The sequence below is a fragment of the Aspergillus ibericus genome, assembly GCF_003184845.1.
Source record: "Aspergillus ibericus CBS 121593 unplaced genomic scaffold BO80scaffold_30, whole genome shotgun sequence".
Classification (NCBI taxonomy): domain Eukaryota; kingdom Fungi; phylum Ascomycota; class Eurotiomycetes; order Eurotiales; family Aspergillaceae; genus Aspergillus; species Aspergillus ibericus.
The window spans coordinates 293231-314279 of NW_020292128.1; the positions used below are offsets into that span (position 1 = coordinate 293231).

At 53.4% G+C, this 21049-nt stretch overlaps 8 protein-coding genes across 8 annotated transcripts; 5 read left to right on the top strand and 3 right to left on the bottom strand.

The window, feature by feature from the left end:
- Positions 1–5: 5 nt before the first annotated feature.
- On the top strand, positions 6–3715 carry BO80DRAFT_385951 (BAR domain-containing protein). The gene is made up of 8 exons (XM_025717004.1): positions 6–950; positions 1025–1115; positions 1170–1646; positions 2280–2328; positions 2459–2614; positions 2676–3237; positions 3286–3417; positions 3470–3715. Exons 1-8 carry the CDS (start codon positions 261–263, stop codon positions 3500–3502), a joined length of 2190 nt encoding a protein of 729 aa, XP_025573538.1. The 5' UTR covers positions 6–260; the 3' UTR covers positions 3503–3715.
- A 131-nt stretch (positions 3716–3846) lies between these two features.
- On the top strand, positions 3847–4823 carry BO80DRAFT_426749 (V-type proton ATPase subunit E). The gene is made up of 4 exons (XM_025719845.1): positions 3847–4177; positions 4319–4402; positions 4564–4616; positions 4695–4823. The coding sequence occupies exons 1-4, from the start codon at positions 4167–4169 to the stop codon at positions 4772–4774; spliced, it is 228 nt and encodes a 75-aa protein (XP_025573539.1). The 5' UTR covers positions 3847–4166; the 3' UTR covers positions 4775–4823.
- A 237-nt stretch (positions 4824–5060) lies between these two features.
- BO80DRAFT_503503 (sterol homeostasis protein ARV1) lies at positions 5061–8368 on the bottom strand. The gene is made up of 7 exons (XM_025724385.1): positions 8056–8368; positions 7698–7987; positions 7059–7635; positions 6748–7000; positions 6316–6457; positions 6215–6268; positions 5061–6159 (listed from the first exon to the last, which is right to left on the bottom strand). The coding sequence occupies exons 1-7, from the start codon at positions 8303–8305 to the stop codon at positions 5095–5097; spliced, it is 2631 nt and encodes an 876-aa protein (XP_025573540.1). The 5' UTR covers positions 8306–8368; the 3' UTR covers positions 5061–5094.
- Positions 8369–9294: 926 nt separating this feature from the next.
- BO80DRAFT_426751 (polyamine acetyltransferase) lies at positions 9295–11087 on the top strand. Its single transcript, XM_025719846.1, has 3 exons — positions 9295–10156; positions 10227–10679; positions 10732–11087. The coding sequence occupies exons 1-3, from the start codon at positions 9758–9760 to the stop codon at positions 10753–10755; spliced, it is 876 nt and encodes a 291-aa protein (XP_025573541.1). The 5' UTR covers positions 9295–9757; the 3' UTR covers positions 10756–11087.
- A 173-nt stretch (positions 11088–11260) lies between these two features.
- On the top strand, positions 11261–13886 carry BO80DRAFT_495030 (putative GTPase NOG1). The gene is made up of 5 exons (XM_025723921.1): positions 11261–11373; positions 11456–11564; positions 11670–11771; positions 11824–13514; positions 13568–13886. The coding sequence occupies exons 1-5, from the start codon at positions 11353–11355 to the stop codon at positions 13607–13609; spliced, it is 1965 nt and encodes a 654-aa protein (XP_025573542.1). The 5' UTR covers positions 11261–11352; the 3' UTR covers positions 13610–13886.
- A 1674-nt stretch (positions 13887–15560) lies between these two features.
- BO80DRAFT_410973 (sugar porter family MFS transporter) lies at positions 15561–17481 on the bottom strand. Its single transcript, XM_025717949.1, has 3 exons — positions 17209–17481; positions 17037–17149; positions 15561–16979 (listed from the first exon to the last, which is right to left on the bottom strand). Exons 1-3 carry the CDS (start codon positions 17417–17419, stop codon positions 15621–15623), a joined length of 1683 nt encoding a protein of 560 aa, XP_025573543.1. The 5' UTR covers positions 17420–17481; the 3' UTR covers positions 15561–15620.
- Positions 17482–18193: 712 nt separating this feature from the next.
- On the bottom strand, positions 18194–19603 carry BO80DRAFT_426755 (uncharacterized protein). The gene has a single exon (XM_025719847.1). The coding sequence runs from the start codon at positions 19136–19138 to the stop codon at positions 18686–18688; it is 453 nt and encodes a 150-aa protein (XP_025573544.1). The 5' UTR covers positions 19139–19603; the 3' UTR covers positions 18194–18685.
- A 595-nt stretch (positions 19604–20198) lies between these two features.
- On the top strand, positions 20199–21011 carry BO80DRAFT_141437 (uncharacterized protein). Its single transcript, XM_025713691.1, has 2 exons — positions 20199–20575; positions 20629–21011. The coding sequence occupies exons 1-2, from the start codon at positions 20335–20337 to the stop codon at positions 20838–20840; spliced, it is 453 nt and encodes a 150-aa protein (XP_025573545.1). The 5' UTR covers positions 20199–20334; the 3' UTR covers positions 20841–21011.
- The last annotated feature ends 38 nt before the right edge of the window (positions 21012–21049 follow it).

The following is a 21049-nucleotide window of genomic DNA, read 5'->3' on the forward strand; positions in this document are numbered from 1 at the left end:
CCCCCCCCCCCCCCGACGAGGTTCGAACCATTTTCATCGCAGAACCATCGGACTAGCATCAGTTTGGCTACACCACTACACGACACCAACAGCCCCGACGTCATTGCTCATCGCAACTACGGTTCCTTTCTGCTCTGCCCCGCTATTTAATCGGCCCGCCCCAGTCAGCCGCTGCCGTCATCCACGGTTCGTTCGTTCGCTCGCAGTCAGTGTTTCCCTTCTCTCCTTCTCAGGTCATTCCTTCTTCCATCCAGTCACACATGTCTCGGCACGGTGACTATCGTCGCTCTACTGGGGCTCTCGACGAGGACCATTATTCGCGTGAGCGTCACCGTCACCGTCACCGTTCACGTGGACCCCCGGTACTCGATCGCCCCGGCCCCCGTCGTGTTGAAGAAGATGATCGCTTCGAGTATCGCCTGAAGGAAGAGGAGCGATATGGCCCTCCGGCCCGTCGATCGGATGTGTTCTACAAAGATGACCATCTAGTCTATCCCCCCGGCCCGCTGGTCGCCTATGAGCGCCGCCATGCGGACAGTCCCCCGCCTCGCCCGCGCCTCCTGCGACGCCAGTCCTCTTTGGACACTTTTGATCGCGTCCCGTCGCGCAAAATCGACGAGTATTACTATAGCGACTTTCCCCCTCGAGCACCCCCTAGTCCCCCGCCGATGCGGAGGCGGGGTTCCTTTCACCGAGCCCGCGAACCCGACTACTATGAGGAAATTCGCATCGCGGAACCTGAATACTATGGCGACGAAGAGTACCGGGAGTTCCGTGAACGGGAGCGGATCGTGGAGCGTCCGCGTCGCTCAGTGAGCCGCTTTCGTGAGAGAATGGTAGAGGAAGTTGACGTGGAGAAGCCATATCCTCGGAAAGGCAAAACTCGTATGCCTCGCAAGTTGGTCCATACCAGTGCGATCCGCGAGTTTGGCTATCCGTATGAGGAAGAGGTGTGTATTCAAGGATAGAAGTCGAGCTGGGAAACACATGGCCTGGGCTTGTTCAATGCTGACTGTCGCTTCAGGGAAAGATGATTATCATTCAGGTCGCTCTGTCCAAGGAGCAGATCGACGAAGTCATCGGTCGGAGTCGCGAGATCAAGCACATGAGCGAGAGTAGGTGTCGCGTGCGCAAACCTAGCAAGGCACGGGTGCTGACTGTCTTCGCAGCTCGTTATAAGCATACCTCCTCGCCGTCGCCCGTCCGCGAAAGGCGCCGCGACCGCACGGTAGAGCGTATTGCCATGGAGAGTTACACCCCCCGGACCAGCCATGAGACTTTGCTCATCGAGCCATCTCCCTCACGGCATCGGTCGCATTCGCGCCATCCTCGTCATCACCACGACGAACTGTCCGAGAAGAAAGTGACTAGGACAGTCTCTCGGACGCGGACCGTGTCGGTCCAGGGACGCCCTCGCCGTCGGTCATCGCCCGTGCCTCGAGTCGAACGATATGACGACGGCGTGCATTCCAGTAAGATTCAGTCCGGGCCACTTGCTATTGTAGTGCGCCCGCGCGATAGCGATGATGATCTGCGGGAGTACACGCAGATCGAGCGACGTGGCGGTGGGGAGGTGATCCGGCATACGGACATCATTGGTGACGGCGAAGAGGAGGAGATCACGGAGGTGAGAAGGGATCGCAGAGGTAGGATGAGCCTTGTCCGACGCAAGCGGTGAAGTACGGATTCTGAGATGATCATAGGCCCGAGCTCCCGACTCATGCGCGCGATGATGGCAACCTTGACTTAGCCGGAGACGGGTTGCGGCGGGGATTTTACGGCTTTCAGTTGTTCTTCGACGATTTCGGTATCTTTTTCTGTACAATACCAGTTTGAGTGTGATGACGATTTGTACGTTTTGGATCGGCCGGGTGGACGTTTATTCTTACGACATGATGATAATGATTGGCATTCTGTTCTTGTTCTGTTCTTGGGCTTGTGCGCATTGCTGTGTCTGGGTAATTGGATTGATGTGTTTAGACTGCGTCTGATACCTACTGAGAGTTTATGGTTAGCCAATGCAAGCGATACCACTGTTATCAGTAATAGATAGTCGACGAAGTCGAACTGGTAGATAGAGAAATGCAGCGAAGTGCCGGCATGAAACCGTGGCGGTATCAGCGATACGAGGCGGTGTCCCCCACCAATGAACGGAAAGTGGCCTCGACTCCGCGATCTGCACCGTCAACACCGTCTTTCCTGACACTCCTACTGCAGACATACTGCGTCCATACTCAAATTAGTTAATCAGGCCCAACCCGTACATTCAAGCGAAACAGCATCGCATCGCATCATGGACAAATTCCAGGCGTTCGGAAAGAACCTCAGGTGAGATCTGCCTCCGCAATAATTTCTCCGATTAGGAGACTGGCCGCTTATCCAGCGTCAACCCGATGAACCAGACGGCCTTCATCTGATATTTGACATTCATACTGACATGTTACTCCTTATCGAACAGCGCGAGCTTCTCGCCCTTTGCTGCGCGCACCCAGCAGATGATCAAAGAGCAGCTGGGCCAGGCGGAGGACCGTACTCAACTTCCCGATGAATACATCGAGCTGGAGAAGCGCGTGGACGCTCTGAAGATTGTCCACCAGAAGCTCCTTCAAGTGACGTGCGTAATCTCCTCCTGCACCCTGTCTCCCCAGGAAACTAACATGTGCGCCCACACGCAGTTCCCAATACTCCAACGAAGCCTACGACTACCCACCCAACATCCGTGAATCCTTCAACGACCTGGGCCGCACCATCAACGAGAAGGTGACGCTCCTCTCCCAGGCCTCCTCGCCCGCAGAGGCTCAGGCGGCCCTGACGGCCCCTCCCTCGGCCAAGCCCCAGCCCAAGACCTTCAACCACGCTATTGCCCGCGCCTCTCTGGCAGGATCCCAGACCCTGGCGCAGAACTCCCGCAATGAGGACCCCTTGGCTACCGCCTTGGAGAAGTATGCTTTGGCGGAGGAGAAGGTGGGCGAGGCTCGTCTGGCTCAGGATGCTCAGATCCAGTCCCGTTTCCTGGCTGGCTGGAACACCACGCTTAACACCAACCTGATGTTCGCCGCGAAGGCGCGCAAGAATGTTGAGAATGCTCGTCTGATGCTCGACTCGGTCAAGGCGAGCAAGAAGGCCGCGGCTAAGGGCGACTGGGATAACCTGAGCGAGGAGGCTCGTGCTGAGATCGAGCAGGCGGAGGATGAGTTCGTTGGACAGACCGAGGAGGCTGTGAGCGTGATGAAGAACGTGAGTGCTGTCTGCTTAACAAAAGGGATGATGACTGACCATATTCAGGTCCTCGACACTCCGGAACCCCTGCGGAACCTGGCCGACTTGATCGCGGCGCAGCTGGAGTTCCACAAGCGGGCGTACGAGATACTCAGCGAGCTGGCTCCTGTTGTTGATGGCTTGCAGGTTGAGCAAGAGGTATGAATGAACAATATTCACGGGGTTCATCGTGACTAATGGTATCTGCCAGGCCAGCTACCGTAAGAGCCGTGAGGGAGCGTAGGCTTGTCGTTGTCATATTGATTCGTTACCACCTGTTATTGGACAGTGCTTGTTTGATTTCCGTCTGCTTGAAATTGTTCTATATCCCTCGAGTGGATCCGTGGGTATTGAAAGCGTATACGTGCTTATACGACTCTGTATTCGATGTTCGATATCATAAGACATGCTAAGCCGTAGACTTAGTACCCTTATCCAAATTATACCGTGTAAAAATACCCATCAACATCCTCATCGTATAGAAAATAGATAGTCAGCCCCACTCGGACCATCCGTCGCAGCCTCAGGCACCAATCCCAAGCCCGGCGCAGCTCCGCCGATAACCTCTCTCTCGATAACCACGTAACGCCGTCCCCGACCGACCAGCTGCGCGACAATCCAGTCCCAGACCATCCAGCCTGTCGCTTCCTGGCCCTGCGCCTCCACTCGATTCCCAACGATCTGAAACTAATCAGCTCGATCCTGCGACCCCAACACACCCGTCATTGCATCACGCCAGCTACCCAGCCAGCTCCATCACCGACTTCGACAAATCAACCCAGACACTCACACAACAAAGAGAACAAGGGAAGAAGTGAGAGAGAAAGGAAGAGAGACAGTTAGGCTGGTCCTGCTGTATACGGCACGCATATATATCTTGGGAAATCAATTCGATACGAGTATTCAAGATGGCGAATGGGTATGTTCATACCTACCTATCACCTACCTACCTATAATCCGTCACTGCTATGGATATGCACATACACATGGATATCGACCTATACCCTGAACACACCCCCATCTCAAAACCAATCACTAATGCAAACATACTCAACAATAGATGGTCCCTCGTCATCGGCCTCATCTTCGTGGTGGTTGCTGCCGTCCTAGCATGGATCTTTAGTCCCAAGGGAGAGAATCAGACGTGCGTTTATCCCTCCCTCCCTTCCCTCTCCCTCTCCCTCTTCCTCTTCCTCTTCCTATCACCTTCTCACATCCTTTCTTTCTCCGTTCGCATTACATCTATCTATCCAATCCCCAAACAACCCCAAGAAAGAACCATACTAACTCAACTATAACTGGTAGTGTCTTCCGCAGCACGCTCATTCTGTCCTTTGCTTGTTGTTATTTGATGTGGGGTATGTCTTCCCCTCCCTATTTGATCTGGTCTGGTGTGGTGTGATGTGGTGTATGGACTGGACTAATGGTGTTTCTAGCGATTACGTTCTTGGCGCAGTGGCATCCGTTGATTGTGCCGAAGAGGTCGGATATTCGGCCTGATAGGGTGCCTCAGTAATTCCTTCTGTTTTTTTTTCTTGGTGGTAGGTGGGGGGTGGGGGGATAGGGTGGTTTGGATGGGTGGGTGGGGGTGATATAGGGAGGTGGATGGGGTGAAAATGGGGGTTGGATTGATGGTAGTGGTGTGGTGGATGGGACGGGATAGATACCAGATAGGATGTGGTTCTGTATAGTTATTACTTGGTTGGTTTGGTCTGTTTCTTTTGGGGTGCGTAATATATACCCACTTTCCTATGGGTTAGTTGTGTTCTATGCTCTGTAGAGGGTATGGAGGTACTTCGTATGTATGTGGTATTAGTCTATGTATGTCTATGTAAATTAGCCTACTCCAACTGCTCCTAAGATCACCCTCTGTACAGTCCATCGAGCAGCCAATCCCGCCACCGCTAATGCCACGGCGCGCAGGTATCCGCATCCTAGAAGAATGTACAATGCTTCGATGTTGCTCAGCAGCACGAGATGCGTGTCTGCGGCGCCCAAAGAGAGAAGTGGTCCAATTAGCTCGATAAAGCTGGCGAGATAGTTGGTCGGTACGGACTCGGGCATGATCCTGATGAGACTCTCCAGAAGCGAGGACGAGCCAGACAGAGAATGGGAACCCGTTGCGGTTGGTTGAGCGGCGGTGAGAGTCGCCGCGGGTGCGAGCCCGGCGTCGTCTAGCGTCTGTTGGAGGATGGTTGTCTGGCTGCCGGCGCTGAGTCGGGTGTTGTTGGAGCCAGAGACACTAGATGCATTCCCGCTGCCGTCGGGTCCCCAGATGACGAGGAGGATGGGGAAGAGCTTCGCGCAGCTGCTGACGAGTAGTGCGGTGCTGATGGCGGTTGGGCTGGCCGGGGAGGGCGGCGGGAGGGGTCGGATGCTTTGTGCTGGGGCTGTGGAAGCGCGACGCAGAGGGGGTGGAAGGGCGGGGAAGGATCCCTGTGGCGTGGAGGGGGGAAGGTGGTGAAGGTCACTGCCTGAAGCGCTGGCTACCGTTGATACATCGTTGGAGGAGACTTGCGGGGTGAGCTTTGGTGGACTCAAGGTCGAGTTCGGCGTAGGGGAGAGTTGGGTTTGGGTGGTGGTCTGGGACGGAAATGATGGAAGCACTGGGGTTGAGGGATTGGAGAAGACGGCCGCCTCTGTCGCATTGTTGTTGGCATTATGTTGAGAAGGACCTGCGAATCCACGCGGTACTGGAGCGAGGATTGATGCCAGAAGGCGGATGGTGAGGTGGTGGGCAAGAGTCGCGAGCGCATTCAGACTCAGGAAAAAGAGGTATTGGACGATGATGGGCGCACGCGAGAGGAAGGTGGTAGCGAGTGATGGGGATTTCTCAATCCGTGCCCATGTCAGGTAGACGTCGAATAGAAGGAGTAGGATTCCTAGACGGATTATGGAACGCTGGACGAGATATGTCAGTCGCAACTTGGGATGATTGTAGATGGTGGGCGCTTACATCGAATTGGTTGTCGTCTCCCCCGAGTCGGTTGAATAGCAGGTGTCGATACACCTTCGCGGTCGTCAGCAAACATAAATACCACAGACACTTTCACATACCTGCGGCTTGATTAGGACGAGATCAATGAAGATCACGACGAAATCGTACTCGACGTATTTGTCCGCGAACCGCTGGCAGCGCGGACATTGCGTTAGACGCACTCCTTTGCCCAAGGAACGGTCATCGGCGCGACTATAGGTGCTGTACAAATGAGAGACCGGATAGGAGCACTCGATGCAGATGGGCATCGTGTCATTGACTCCTCTTCATAGTGAAGGAGCCCATGGTCATGGAGAGTTCCTGGACCCCGTGCGAGAAGTCCGATGGCAGATGTCAAGGCGGTGAGATGGGATCAACTGGCTATCTACTCGGTAGTCCGTACTCTTTTCGCTTCATGTTCACCTTGTACTTCAAGACAGCCTTACCAAGCATCTAAACTCATGCAAAAGATAAATTGACTTTTGCTAACACATCTGGCTACTGCAACCTACAGTTTACTCCCAACCACAGGGGTGGGCAGAATGTTATTGCGCCGACTCTGCAACCGTTCCGTCGTCGTCTTGAATAGCCGCGGCAATCCTGTCTCCTCATACGATGTCCCGTCGACAATCATTTGTGCTATGCCCCGAGTCGAGAGAAATACCTGTGGCATTCCATGTCCGGTGAAACCAGCCACGATGACCTGACCCGGCTTGTTTGGAACGTGTCCGACGTGTGGCAGTGAATCGGTGCTATAACCCATGACTTCTTAGAGTTAGCACGTGCAATTTTCAAGTCGCAACAGCATGGAAGTGGTACTTACTCCCTGACCAGACACGGTCGGTGTATGCCCCCGTGTTCTCCCATCCATGAAAGTGTCTCTGCATATAGTTGTCAAAGTATCGCGCTGCCGCCTCGACCGTTCGGCTGTCGTCAATGTTGTTATACCAGCTGTCTTGGTCCTGGTGGAAAAAGGTGGATTTCCCTCCCCCTACGACGATACTCCCATCCGGCCGCGGAATGAGGTAGTCATAGTTCCAGGCATTGAAGCGCAGCATGTACGAGCGTTCGAGCGGCTTTGTAGGTGGGTTGGGTACCACAATGCGACTGCAGAATCCTCGCACTGGGATGATCTTATCCTTGTATTCCGGTGCAATCGCCGACGTGTATGCATTGGTTGAGAAGACCACCCATTTGGCGCGGATTGAGCCTCGATCAGTCGTCACCGTCCAACATCCATCAGCATCTGGCGTTTCAGACACGTTCGTGACCGGAGTGTGTGTCTGAAGGTTTACTCCAGCGGCAACAGCCTGCTTCAAAAGATGGATGATGAGTTTGTATGGCCAGAGTCGGGCGGTGCGCTGGCTAAAGCAAGCCAGAGCTCCCTTCACACCAGATTCCTAGGCGATGTAAGCTATCAGGGACATGCTACCCTGGAGAAGCAACATGTAGATGGACATACAGCCTCTGCCAGTTCAGGTGGAGTGTATCCGACATCCTTGATTGTCTCCACGCCCTTGGAGACAAGGAAATCATATCCAGCCTTGACTTTCGCGAATTGGTTCTGGTCGTACTGGACTTCGCACACTCGGTTCACTTCCAGGTCGCAGTCGATCTTCTCCTTCTCGACTAGTTCTTGGATGGCAGAGATGTGGTCCATCTCAAATGCGGCGACTTCGGCCGCCGCCTCAAGCCCATACTCATTGGCCAAATTACCGATGCGATTGAATACGTCAGGCTTCAGATGGCCGCCTACACCAGGGATAACCCTGCATTAATATCATCCAGCAGCCTGGGATCGACGTAGAACAGGTACTTGCCATTGCGCCCGGTGGCCCCCGAGCATGCCTGCCGTGCTTCGAGGATCACAATGGAGGGCTTGTCGGCCGATGCGAGTCGACTGCGTTCAAGACAATGATACGCAGTCGTAGCCCCAGCATACCCAGCTCCAATGATGACAATGTCGCTTATTTCCGGCAAAGTCTCCGTAGAGCGAAAGTTGTCCAAAGGATCGGGCTCCGACCGCCAGAAGGAGGTCAGGCTGTGGTCGACCGGGAATAATTTGGCCATGATGGGATGAGAGAGCAGTCAATAAGACGGATGCACTTAAGGAGCTTATGCATTGGACGACCGATCTACATATATGTTCAAATCCATGATAGCCAGCTATCTACTATCGCGGCTGAGATAAGGATGTCTGCCAACGCATCGGTGCATTGGCGGCATTGGACAGCACCACCGATGGAGTGCAGCCGAGTGTCTGTGCCTTTTCCGATATCTGTTAGCGTGGACAGGGGCTGGAGCTGATGGCCTGACAAGCTTATCTGATTGCATCTGCTGAAGAATCATTGCAGGCCGCTAGTTATACTCAGTGTACCGTACTCTGTACCAGGGTATGTTGTGCAAGAGTCTTTCCCGCCCCTCCTGTCGGATTCAATCCAACGTTGCATTCTACATGATGCTGCCATGAATGAACGACCAGCAGGGTGAATGCTGAGACTACACGGTCAGTCACCTGATCTTAATTCCCAAAGCTGCCAATAAATTCCAGACAGGTTACATGCAATCCCCTATCGTTACATGGCGGACATTGATGAATGTTGGAGCTCGTGCTTGTTTGACTGATAGACCAGATAGGGGAGATCGAGTGCCCCGGGCTCAGGTCCGTACCGGTAATCTCCACGGTACTTTCTCCGCCACAAGGGGGTCCTGCCAATCAGCGGGAACGTCAGTCGGCTGCACGGGGGGTTCGATACGTAAGGTACGGTACTGCCATGACCTGCAGGCGCCTTTATCAGTACGGCGTACCTGCCAGGTATGGATCCCCCGCTGAGTGCCCTTTGCAATTAATGCTGGAGGACCTCACCGGAAATGACGACAAGCTGTGGCCCAGTGGACGAGGACAATGGTTCCGAAATCCACACACCAATCTCCAAGCGACGGCCCCCTTGAAATCAGATTTTAGCACTGAATGCCAGTACCCTCAGTGGTCCTTCATTGACAAACCCCCAGGCGATTTCCCCTCCCCCAGCCAATCATCCCTGCCGGAGATCTGTAGCATTCCCTCCGCGTGTGGCAAACCCCTCGCTCAAAGCAATCTCAATCGCACACAAACTTTGCCAGACAGCCTGGCGACTCCCTTGCGCACGCGTTCCAGACGGCCCTTTCCTTGACACCAGTTCCTGCCCGTTCAAACTTTGTTCCCACCAACGCCCCCGCCGAGTCCAAACGACCTGCTTGCAAGCTTGGATCGAGCTTCTGGAATCGCTTCGCCCGAGGCCTTATCGTTGTCCGCATTAAGCTAACCAGACCCCCACCCGGTTTTCTAGGCTTTTGGCTTTCCGCGCAATTCGTACCCCTCGATTCCCTTTTCGTCCCGTCTTTTTACCTTCCGGTCAGCCCTCGGGCTTTCCTCTGTCATTGTCACGTTGCCGGCCTTTTCATCCTCCCTTTTCCCCTCCCCCAACTGCGCCGTCTCTCTTTGTTCAACCCCCACCCTTGTTCTCGCGTGATAGATAGATCATGTCCAACCAGGCCAACAACCACTATCAGGAGCCCATTAACGGGCTCAAGCCGTTATCAAACGCGGAGGGTTTCTCCTTGCCCGCCACCGCCAGCGACTTGTCGCGCCGCGCCGAACGCGCCGAGTACTCATATGCTGAAGGTCATCCGGTGGGAGATGCCGAGATTGAAGACGACGACGACGACGATGAGGAGGAGGAGGTGGAAGAAGAATACGTCGCTGTGGACCATGATGATATCAACGAATATCCTTACTGGTTCCGCCGTCCACCCGTCCACCATCGCACCAAGTTGGATGAACTGCACCCCTTCGTGCAGGTTCTGACCGAGTCGAATGTCGAAGACTGTGTTACGGTTGAGCAGGCATTTCCTGAGCAGGAGCGCTGTTCACGCGAAAAGGTATGGGTTGGAACGTTGTGCATGATCCGTGCGATCAAGCCGCCTGGGTTTCGGCTGACGGGATTTTCAGTTTCGCTATCGCCTGAGTAGATGCCCGGAACTGTGTCTCGGTCTGTTCACGCTCCCAATTCTGCGCGACGGCGAGCCGAAGCCTCGCCCGACATTGGTGGGACATGTCATCGCCACGAGAACCTCAAGCCCGGTCGTGACGGATAAGTCTATGGAGCTGCCGGCACAGTGGCAGACGGAACGCATGACCGTTGAGGATGGAGAGACCGTGGGCCACGATGAGTACGGAAGCACAATTGCCATCCACTCTCTCGCCGTGCTGCCGGAACATCAGGGCAAGCAAGTTGGCAGCACTTTGATGAAGGCATATATCCAGAGGATCAAGGATGCGCAAATTGCCGACCGCATCTCCATCATTGCGCATGGCCCCTTGGTGCCCTTCTACGAGTCTTTTGGTTTCGAGAACCGCGGGCCTAGCAAGTGCCAGTTTGGTGGTGGCGGCTGGGTAGACTTGGTTCGTCCTTTTTGACAGATGCTGCATAAGTACTCGAGCTGACAGGTGGCAGGTCTTTGAATTCGCCAAAGAGTAAGGGCTTGGGAATTGTCTCGCGACGATTCTGCATCTCTGCGGCGTGGTGCTGTTGTTTCTTCCCCCTTACGTTGTCCTTTGTTCTTTATCGATTCTCTTGGTCTTTTTTCACACTACCCCTTTTTTATGTGATGCATGCTATGGATTACACAGGATTCGGTCTTACTGGTGGGTTCATGATAAAAAGCAACGGCGTTCTGTCGGGACGGATGATGATGACGATGCTATGATGGCCGGATTGAAGCACCACGGACGGCTGGGTTGGTCAGGGCCGGCATATTTGTGTATCATAGTCCCCGGTAGTCAGTGTAAATGAATATGGCATAGACATGGTTCTGGTTCTCCTGTAGACAGTCATGATGATCGGCGTGTCTCCCCTCGCCTATCCACCGGGGGAAAAGGCCAAAAGCCAAGGCACGCAAATTCCCCACATTGGCCCGCCGCTCACCGCCCACCAAAATCTGCCTCCGACCGCCCGGAATATTTTTTTTTCTTTTATCGCTCGGCGCAGATTTGCTGTTGTCAACCTCTGATCCTTAACCACGGGGTATTTGCTCAAGAGTCGCCTGCTGTATCGACTCCGTCCCCGGTGCCCATCATGAAGACGACGTGGAAAGATGTGAGTGCTTTGTTGAGCCCGGACCCCCCAACTCAGTCCCAGGAACCATCGATCTGACGTCTCGTTTTCACCGCTTGATTAGATCGCTCCTGTGCCCACGAGCCAGGAATTCCTGGACATCGTCCTCAGTCGCACCCAGCGACAGCTCCCCACCCAGATCCGTGCGGGATTCAACATCAGTCGTATTCGCGGTATGTCTTGATCTCTCCGGCCAGGCGGGATGCATCTGGTGCTCCCAAAGCGGCAAATCACAAACTGGTCGGGCTGGAACTAACTAAAATTCTGTCTGCCGTTAGGCTTCTACACTCGAAAGGTCAAATACACCCAGGAGACTTTCTGCGAAAAGTTCCAGGCCATCCTCGATGGATTCCCCAGACTGCAGGATATTCATCCTTTCCGTAAGTCGCTGCTTTTCAGGCTTCGCCGATGATATCTTCTGACCACCACCAGACAAGGATTTGATGAACACCCTCTACGATGCCGACCATTTCAGAATCGCCCTGGGTCAGGTTTCGACCGCTAAGCATCTCATCGAAACCGTCTCCCGCGACTACGTCCGCCTGATCAAGTATGCGCAGTCTCTCTTCCAGTGCAAGCAGCTTAAGCGCGCTGCCCTTGGTCGTATGGCCACCATCTGCAAGCGTCTCAAAGACCCGCTTGTCTACCTCGAGCAGGTCCGTCAGCACTTGGGTCGTCTGCCCGCCATCGACCCCAACACCCGCACCCTCCTGATTTGCGGTTACCCCAACGTCGGCAAGTCCAGCTTCTTGCGCAGCATCACCCGTGCGGACGTCGACGTCCAGCCCTATGCCTTCACCACCAAGAGTTTGTTCGTCGGTCACTTCGACTACAAGTACCTGCGTTTCCAGGCCATCGATACCCCCGGTATCCTGGACCACCCTCTTGAGGAGATGAACACCATCGAAATGCAGTCCATTACCGCCATTGCCCACCTTCGGTCCGCCGTCATGTACTTCATGGATCTGTCCGAGCAGTGCGGTTACTCCGTCGGTGACCAGATCAAGCTCTTCCACAGCATCAAGCCCCTGTTCGCCAACAAGATTGTGTTCATCGTGGTGAACAAGATTGATGTGAGACGGCCCGAGGACTTGGAGCCCGAATACCAGCAGGAACTCCAGAACCTCCTCAAGTCGGGCGATGTCGAGCTTCTGCAGCTGTCTTGCACGACCACTGAGGGTGTGACTGCTGTCAAGAACGCAGCCTGCGACAAGCTCCTGGCGGAGCGTGTGGCCCAGAAGCTCAAGTCCGGTACTAACAATGCCGGTACCCCTGGCGGTCGCCTGGGTGATGTCCTGGCCCGTATCCACGTTGCCCAGCCCATGGGCGGTGTGCAGCGCGAGACCTTCATCCCTGACGCCATCAAGACCCTCAAGAAGTACGACAAGGAAGACCCCAACCGCCGCAAGCTGGAGCGGGATCTCGAGGAGGAGAACGGTGGTGCTGGTGTCTACAACATTGATCTCAAGAAGACTTACGACCTGGCGGATGACGAATGGAAGCACGACAAGATCCCTGAAGTGTGGAACGGCAAGAACATCTACGACTTTGTCGACCCTGACATCGAGGCCAGACTGGCTGCGTTGGAGGAAGAGGAAGAGAAGCTGGAGGCGGATGGCTACTACGAGTCTGATGAGAGTGTGGAAGATGTTGAGGACGCCGACAACCGTATGAAGGCGGACCTGATCCGCGAGAAGCGGGTGCTGATGCGCAACGACGCCAAGATGCGCAAGTCTCTCAAGAACCGGGCGCAAATCCCCCGCAGCGCCAAGTCCAAGAAGCTGTCCCAGATGTCGGACGCCCTGGACGCGGCTGGTTACGATGTGGATGCGGCCTCCTCCCGTGCCCGCTCCCAGAGCCAGGTCCGTGGCCGGACGACCACCCGCGACGTGGACATGGACGACATGGACATCGACATGTCGGACCCCCGCCAGGCCATTGCCAAGGCCAAGGGTCGTGCTCGCAGCCAGGCGGCGACGAACCGTCTGGTGGATGGTGTTACCGACGAGACGGCGCGCAGCAAGGCCGAGCGCCTGGCCAAGTTGGGTCAGAAGAAGATGAACCGGATGGCAAGACAGGGAGAGGCCGATCGTCACACGACCGCCTCTCTGCCCAAGCACTTGGTAAGCCTGATGCAATCTTGTTTTTGTGCGATGGATACTAATGACATGTCTAGTTCACCGGAAAGCGTACCATTGGCAAGACCCAGCGTCGGTAAAGGCCGTGTCTGGATTCGGACGGTCGATGACGAGACGAAGTCCTTTCTTAATACAGTACTCGTTCCATATAGTGGTCATGAACAGGGTGTTCCAAAAAAGGGCGTTGGGGGTGTTTCTTTTTCTTCTTCCTTTCGTTTGGATGAATCTAGTCTTATCCTGAATACCTGGGGTTACCCAATTGATTTGAGTTTGTTGTGGCGAGTAGATGATGTCTGACATAAACCCATCCTTAGCCGTAGTTAGAACCGACCAAGAGAGATCATATTTCAATTCGACTTCCCATTCTACTACCTACCAATCAAACCCCCAGCAATCAATCAACCAACCGAGACCCTCCATCTCGCACTCAATCTCCTTTCTCATACAGACCTTCAAGTACCCACTCACATGATCCTTCATCTTTCGTCAACAGATACATGGACATTCCTCCCTCTCAAATCAAGAATAACCAATCCCTTCCCGAGCAGGGGCCGGGGAAGGAGAGAAGAACACCAGCTACATACAATATTCAGCTAGCTACCTACCTACCTTCCTTACCCATCCCACCTCCAGCAAAAACAAAGACAACGACAGAAAAGAAAAGACAGAGTCAAGGTTATACTATATATATACTACACGGTCATTTTTTCTAGCATGCACCGTACACTCCGCCAGAGACAAAAAAAAAAAAAAACGAAAGAAAGAATGAAAGACAAAGTTAGCAAAAACAAAGACAACGACAGAAAAGAAAAGACAGAGTCAAGGTTATACTATATATATACTACACGGTCATTTTTTCTAGCATGCACCGTACACTCCGCCAGAGACAAAAAAAAAAAAAAACGAAAGAAAGAATGAAAGACAAAGTACAGATACACGGTTAGTCAAGCAAGACGGACCAAGTACTCCATAACATGCCCCAGATCTACACTACCTCCCTCCCTTCCTTCTTCCCTGCTTTGTAGAAAAAGAAAAGAAAGCAGAACCCAACGAACGAACTAAACTACAAATCCAAATGCCTCACAATACCGATCCTAAACACCTAAAACGGTAAGTAATAAGTAGGTAGGTAGGTAGGTAGTTAACTAAGTGTAAGTTCCCCCGAAACACCCATCCATTCATCCCCTTGACCCCCTTTTTGTCGACTAAGATTTGGTACCTACCTACCTACTTACCTACCATCTACTAGTAGTAGGTATTTACTTGCCAAAAACCCTAAATATTTAATACCAATTCAGTAAATCACGTACGTAGAACCGTTCGCTAGATTAACTTTGCTTCCCCCTATTTTATTTTCCATGTGGGGTTGGTATAGGGTTTCATTTCCGGGCTGTTGTAACTTCTAAGTTGCGTTCAGGGTCCAGGATCCGCCTAGTGCCCAGCCTAGGTAGGTATGTGTGTGTGTGTATGTATATACGTAGAAGAAGTCCCTCAGTACTATCCGTATCCGTAGTAAGCTCTACGATATATATCTGATGCGTTGAACATTCCACATAATCAATGAATGAGAAGTGGTATATCTGGGGAGTACCTGCAAGTGGGTAGGTGGTAGGGTGGGTATGTTTCTAGAATCCTTCTAGAAAGATACTCCTGAAGGAAGAACCCCGGACCCGCTGGATTTCCGAGCGGCCGGTTTCCGGGCTTCCGAAATTCTTGGATGGTGGGATTGAAAACTGGGGAGTCGGTGTGGAGGACGCTATTCCGTACATGGAGATGATCATATGATGTAGGGATAAGACTCAAATTTGGTGAGAGTTTTACTTTCTACACATTTGAAGGGGGAATCGTTCATATGTACTAGTATTATTTCATTTCTTGAATGTCAGATGTATGCAGTGCAGGTATCAACCAACGCCAATATCAGTCCCAGCCATTTCCTTCCCAGTGTGTCAAGTCAAGCATTGCATGCGTGATGCATTCATGTCAATGGTAGCTAGCTAGCAAATGCATTATGAAGCAATCGTGCCGATTAAAAAAAAAAAAAAAAACGATTTAGATGCGAGTCAATGTACAGAAGCAAGAAGCAAAGGCTTACTCGCGGAGCTCGGTCGGCTCGGTGTGCTCAGCCATCTCCGTCTGGTTCTCATGCTTGGATGAGGAAGGGGGACGGTGCATGTCCTGGACAATGCCCTCCGGGGGAACCCAGCCGGCACTCTTCCAGGGCTTGACGTGCAGCACGTACATGGTGTCGACCTCCTCGAGAGTGCGACCCTGGGTCTCGTTGACGAAGAAGAACACCACGAAGATGGCCAGGAAGCAGCAGGCGGCAAAGACGTAACCGTAGGCGAAGTGGATGGAGCTGTTGATGAAGGGGGTGAAGAAGGAGATGAGGAAGTTCCAGGTCCAGTTGGCAGCGGTGGCAATACCAATGCAGAGAGCACGGTAGCGAGCGGGGTACATCTCACCACAGATGGCCCACACGATGGGACCCCAGGTGGTGGCGAAGCCGACGATGAAGAAGCAGGTGAAGACGATCATGGCCTTGCCCGCCGCGGGGGTGGACTGGGGGTCGTTGAGATCCAGGGCGAATTGACCAATGGAAGCCCAGATCATGAAACAGATGAACATCCACGCGGCACCGACCATCAGAGACTGACGACGACCGAAGTGCTCGACGACGTACAGACCAGGTAGGGTCATACCGAAGTTGACAGCACCCAGAATGATCTGAGTGACGTAGCTGTTGCTGAGACCGGTGGAGGTGAAGATAGTGTTACCGTAGTAGAAGAGGAAGTTGGCACCCGTCAGCTGCTGCAGGGACTGCAGAGCAATACCGAGCAGGGTACGGTAGAGCATGCGAGGGCCAGTGAAAAGCTCATGCCAGGACGCCTGACCAGCGGCCTTCTCCTCATCCAGCTTATCCTTCATCTCCTTCATTTCCTGGTGAATGCAGCGGTGGTTGGGGCCGACACCATACAGCTTGCACATGACTTCCCGGGCCTCGTCGACACGACCTTGACGGTAGGCGAAACGGGGAGACTCGGGCAAGAAGAGGGAACCGACCGCGAGGATCAAGGGCCAGGCGAAACCAATGCCCATGGTGATACGCCAAGAGGCGGTCGACTGGATTCTCTCCGTACCAAAGTTGATGATGTAGGAGATGAAGATACCGAAGGCGACGAACAGCTGGAAGGCACTGACCATGGCACCACGGACCTGACGGGGAGCCGATTCACTCTGGTACATGGGGACGATGCTGGACAGAGCACCAACACCCAAACCGGCAACCCAACGGCCCATGGCCACCTGAACCCAGCTGCTTTGGGTAGCGATCTGAATGATGATTCCGACAATGTGGACGATGGACCACAGACACATGGAGAGCTTGCGGCCCATGCGGTCTGCAATAGGAGCAGCCACCAGGGCACCGATCATAGTACCGATACAGAGCTGAAGCGGTTGTCAGTTGGAGGATCTTGACGAAGAGGTCCTGGAGATGAAGCTTACCAGACCGACAATCAAACCACTGCGGACGTTGCTAAACGCATAGGTTCCATCCGCCTGTTCTTCACCGAAACGACGAAGGAAGTCTTCCATAGTCTCGAAACCAGAGATTTGACCTGTAGAGGGGTGGTTAGCAGCTGAAGGATCCCATGAGGCAGAATGGGGGACCACATACCAGTAGAGTAACCGAAGATGAAACCACCCATGGACACACAGAGACCCAGGATGAAGGACCGCCAGGTCAGATACTTGACAGGGCTGTCATCGAGCATGACGGTATCCTTCTCGACAGCAGAGTTGGAACGATCAGGAGTAGGAGCCTCGGTGGAGGACTCGGAGTGGTCCGCCTGAGGCTTGAAGCGGGACATCATGTTGGTGACACCCATGTTGCCGTTGGATTCATAAAACGCAGAATCCTCTGGGGATGGGAGACAAGAGGAGAGAAGAGTGATGGAAGAGAAAGATCCAAGAGGGTGGAAGACCTGGGGGAAGTGGAGGGATATATATGGAGTCCGGGCAGAGGGAGGGGGGGGGGGAAGAAAGTGGAGGGAACAAGGATGAACTCGGTAATTATGACGGCGTCATCAAGAATAACACTAAGAAGGCAGCGAAAGAATTTGACGCTCCATCCGTCGGCAATTCGCCTCCATCCCAGGGATTGGACGAACCCCATCCTCGGGGTAGGGCCATGGCAAGAAAAAACGGGGGCCCAGATCTCAAGGGCCCGAAGACAGAGGAACGAGGCGGGCGAGTCGGAAGCTAGGGGGCGGAGAGTTCATTGGATGCTTCGAGAGCGTGTCTTAAAGTGGGGAGAGGGTGGAGAGCATCTGGAGAGAGTGAAGGCACTGAGACGGAGTCGGTTAGGCTGAGGGGAATTCGTTTGGCCGGAGGAGGAGAAGAGATGGAGAAGATCCGAGATGAAGCCAGGCAACCTGGAGACGCGGGCAGGTCACGAGGGGAACCGCATTCCTCCACGCCGTACCTGTACTGTATACTCCGTACTATTCCATAGGTTCTATCGAGTCATATCTACACTACTTAGTTGCAGCATCCAATACACACTCACATCCTAGTTCCGGTCGAGTCTTGTCCTCCATCGGACAATACCCATCCCCATGTCTTTGTCCGTGTGACACCGTCAAGCAGACGGTGACGCCGGACGGTCACTCCGAGATCATGATGTTGGGTCGACCCTCGTCACCAGACAGACGACATCGTGGTTACATACATACATCCATACCGACGGAGGTACCACCCCGGGTTGGCAGCAAAACTGACATCTTGACGTTACGCGAGACCAACGCATCCATTGCACTTTGCAGTGCCAGTGGCCACTCGTCGCTGTCTCCGTCCATTCCGTGTCACAGTGCAATGTTTGAAAGGAGGGGGGCGCATGGGCTGATCCACCCGCCCTTGATTGATGCCGCGAGCGGCCACTCTTAATATTACCTCACTTAATAAGAGGCGGGCGCCGCCGCCTGCCCTGCCTCCCGCTACTATGCCGGCTCTTAGTCAGAACCTACTGAACAAAGCATTGTTGACGAGCTTCGATCCACTACGTTCCTGAATTTTCTTCGTTTCGGGTGTCTGGCTGTCAAGCCTCCAAGATTTCCAGACGGACCCAGGAAGAAAAATTTTCTCCCTTTCATGATTCAACTGACCCCTGAGCCAGCAACCAGCGAACCCGTCGTAGTAAAGTTGCCGGTTCCGACGCAGTTCCTGGCGAAATCGAGGGCGATCCCCGGGCGCCAAGTGGGCCCCTCTGCACGCAGATTTTTCTTTTTTATTAATTTTTCCTCCTTCTGCAAGCGTTGGGAAATCCCCTCGGGGCCAAGGGCCGATCCCGACTTTCCACACATGCAATGATGCAAGTAAACTTTCGAAGGTCCGAGGACAAGGGCGAACAAAGGAGGGGAGGGAAGGATCATCAACCCCGACGCACGAGAAACTCTACCAGGAAGCTTTAATATAATCTCCAGCAGCAACCGGCCCTTGATAAGTACATCCAACTGACGCAGACCATCCTGGCTCACCGTAACCATATCCTGCTCACCGTCGACCATCCCGAGTGCTCGGCCTTCGCCCGACCGTCTCGGCCTCGGCATGCCTGCCAACCAAACTGCTCTCGGGGTGCCGATTCATCCACTCGCCCCCTCTTCCCATCCCGTTTGAAGCTCACCGGGCAGTGGATCATGTTGTTAGTGTGCTCTGATCCTCTCCACCGACCAGAGTTTTCCTCCAACCATCGTCCGTTTCCTGTCAGCCCCATCGCCCGCTGAAAGCTCAACGTAGCCTGACTCGCAGCCGCCAGCCTATCAACGAGGCTCCTCGCTCACCACGGTTCAGGTCGGAACTTGGCCGGTCTGCGATTCTTGTCTTTTTCGGCTTCCGGTGAGGGTTTCACTTGCCTCCGTTGCACTCGGTTCGGCATGCCGCAGGTGCTCGCTTACATGACACTTGAGCAAGAAGCCATCCATGGCATACATAGTACTCTATCTATATGCTCCGTACACACTCAAACAACAACATACAACGTACATATAATTCATCAACAACCACAGTAAGTAACAGCACACACAACGCCATCCAAACAGTGGCAAGTCCGAGACAAAACCGGGCCGCATCACGCATCACGCAACTCGGGCCAGGCCCTACCAACCCGATCCAAGTCCACGATACTACCACCTAATAGCTCGGCGACATCCCGTCGTCTCATCCAATCACAGCCCGTAACACCATCCAACCAACGTAGCTCATACCCACCAGGCCAGTGTTTCACTCATTACCCACCTACTATCTACGTAGTACTGCGTAGGTCACCTAACCTCATCTCATCAATCACCCAACCCAGCACAGTCCAGCCCAGCACAGAGCACTCGTAAACCAGAGTAAATCATTCAACCGGAATCCATCTCCTCCCATCAAGCCCCTGGAAAAGCAAACACCCGCGACACCTATAATCCATCTAATAATATGAATGCTACGGTTACAATTTCCCGACGTAACATTCTTTCATATGTAACTGTACAATACGAATAGGTGAATAATGAATAAGCATATGCTGTGCCATTCAACCCTAAACCTAATTTGATTTGTGAAATGTGAATGTGTTGGTCCTTAGGCATCCAATCGATTCCAATTAACCCAGTCCTGGTTTGTTCTAGATTACGGAGTAAGGTACGGAGTACAGGGATTGGACCCATGCTTGCGTTTGCCATTTTGGACTTTTAGATCACTATGGTACTCCGTCGGTGGAGAGGGGAATCCTGGATGCTTGTGCAGGACGGGATGAGTGCAGGGCATGGTTGGGTTCGGGTCGGAAGGTATTTTACGGTTATTAGGGATGGTTGTTCATGTGGTCATTCTCATATTTATGGAGTACTACATTTCGAATGTTTTGGCTGGGTTGGTAGGTGGTGGTAAGTGGTGGGTGGTGAAGATTGGGGTGATGCTAAATTTGGAGCCGCAATGTCGTGATATCATCGACTTTGGCGCGGTTTTTGATATCCAGCCAGTCTGGCATCGGATTTCTGATGATGATGGTTTGGCTGATGTTGGATACAGTCATGGATCTCACGCTAAGACCTTCATGAAGGTGTTAAGGATCAGGAGGTGATCTGCTACACTACCTGTTCTATATATACTCGAGCATGCGCACGCCATCAATTCTCCGACCCCTACGGAGCAGTCACCCCCGACTACGCCCTACAGGAATCTCCCCAGTCCCACACTCTTATCGGCAGTCTCACAGCTCGGAGATATCACGGTGGCCCCAAGATTGGTCCTATCCACCCGGGTGACTCCTGACGTGCATCTCCAGCCGGTTGACAGCGGAGGCTAACTGACCGAAGTAATTGCGAAGATCGCCCATTATTAGATTATGCTATCTGCTAGTGATTGTTTCATTTGTCGATCTGATTGCACGGTCCGGTCTTGATTCCCCTGATTGGTTCCTCGACACCACGTGTAGGGCAGGCCTGGATGGACCTCCCTTGGAATAAGGTGCGGTCCCTTCC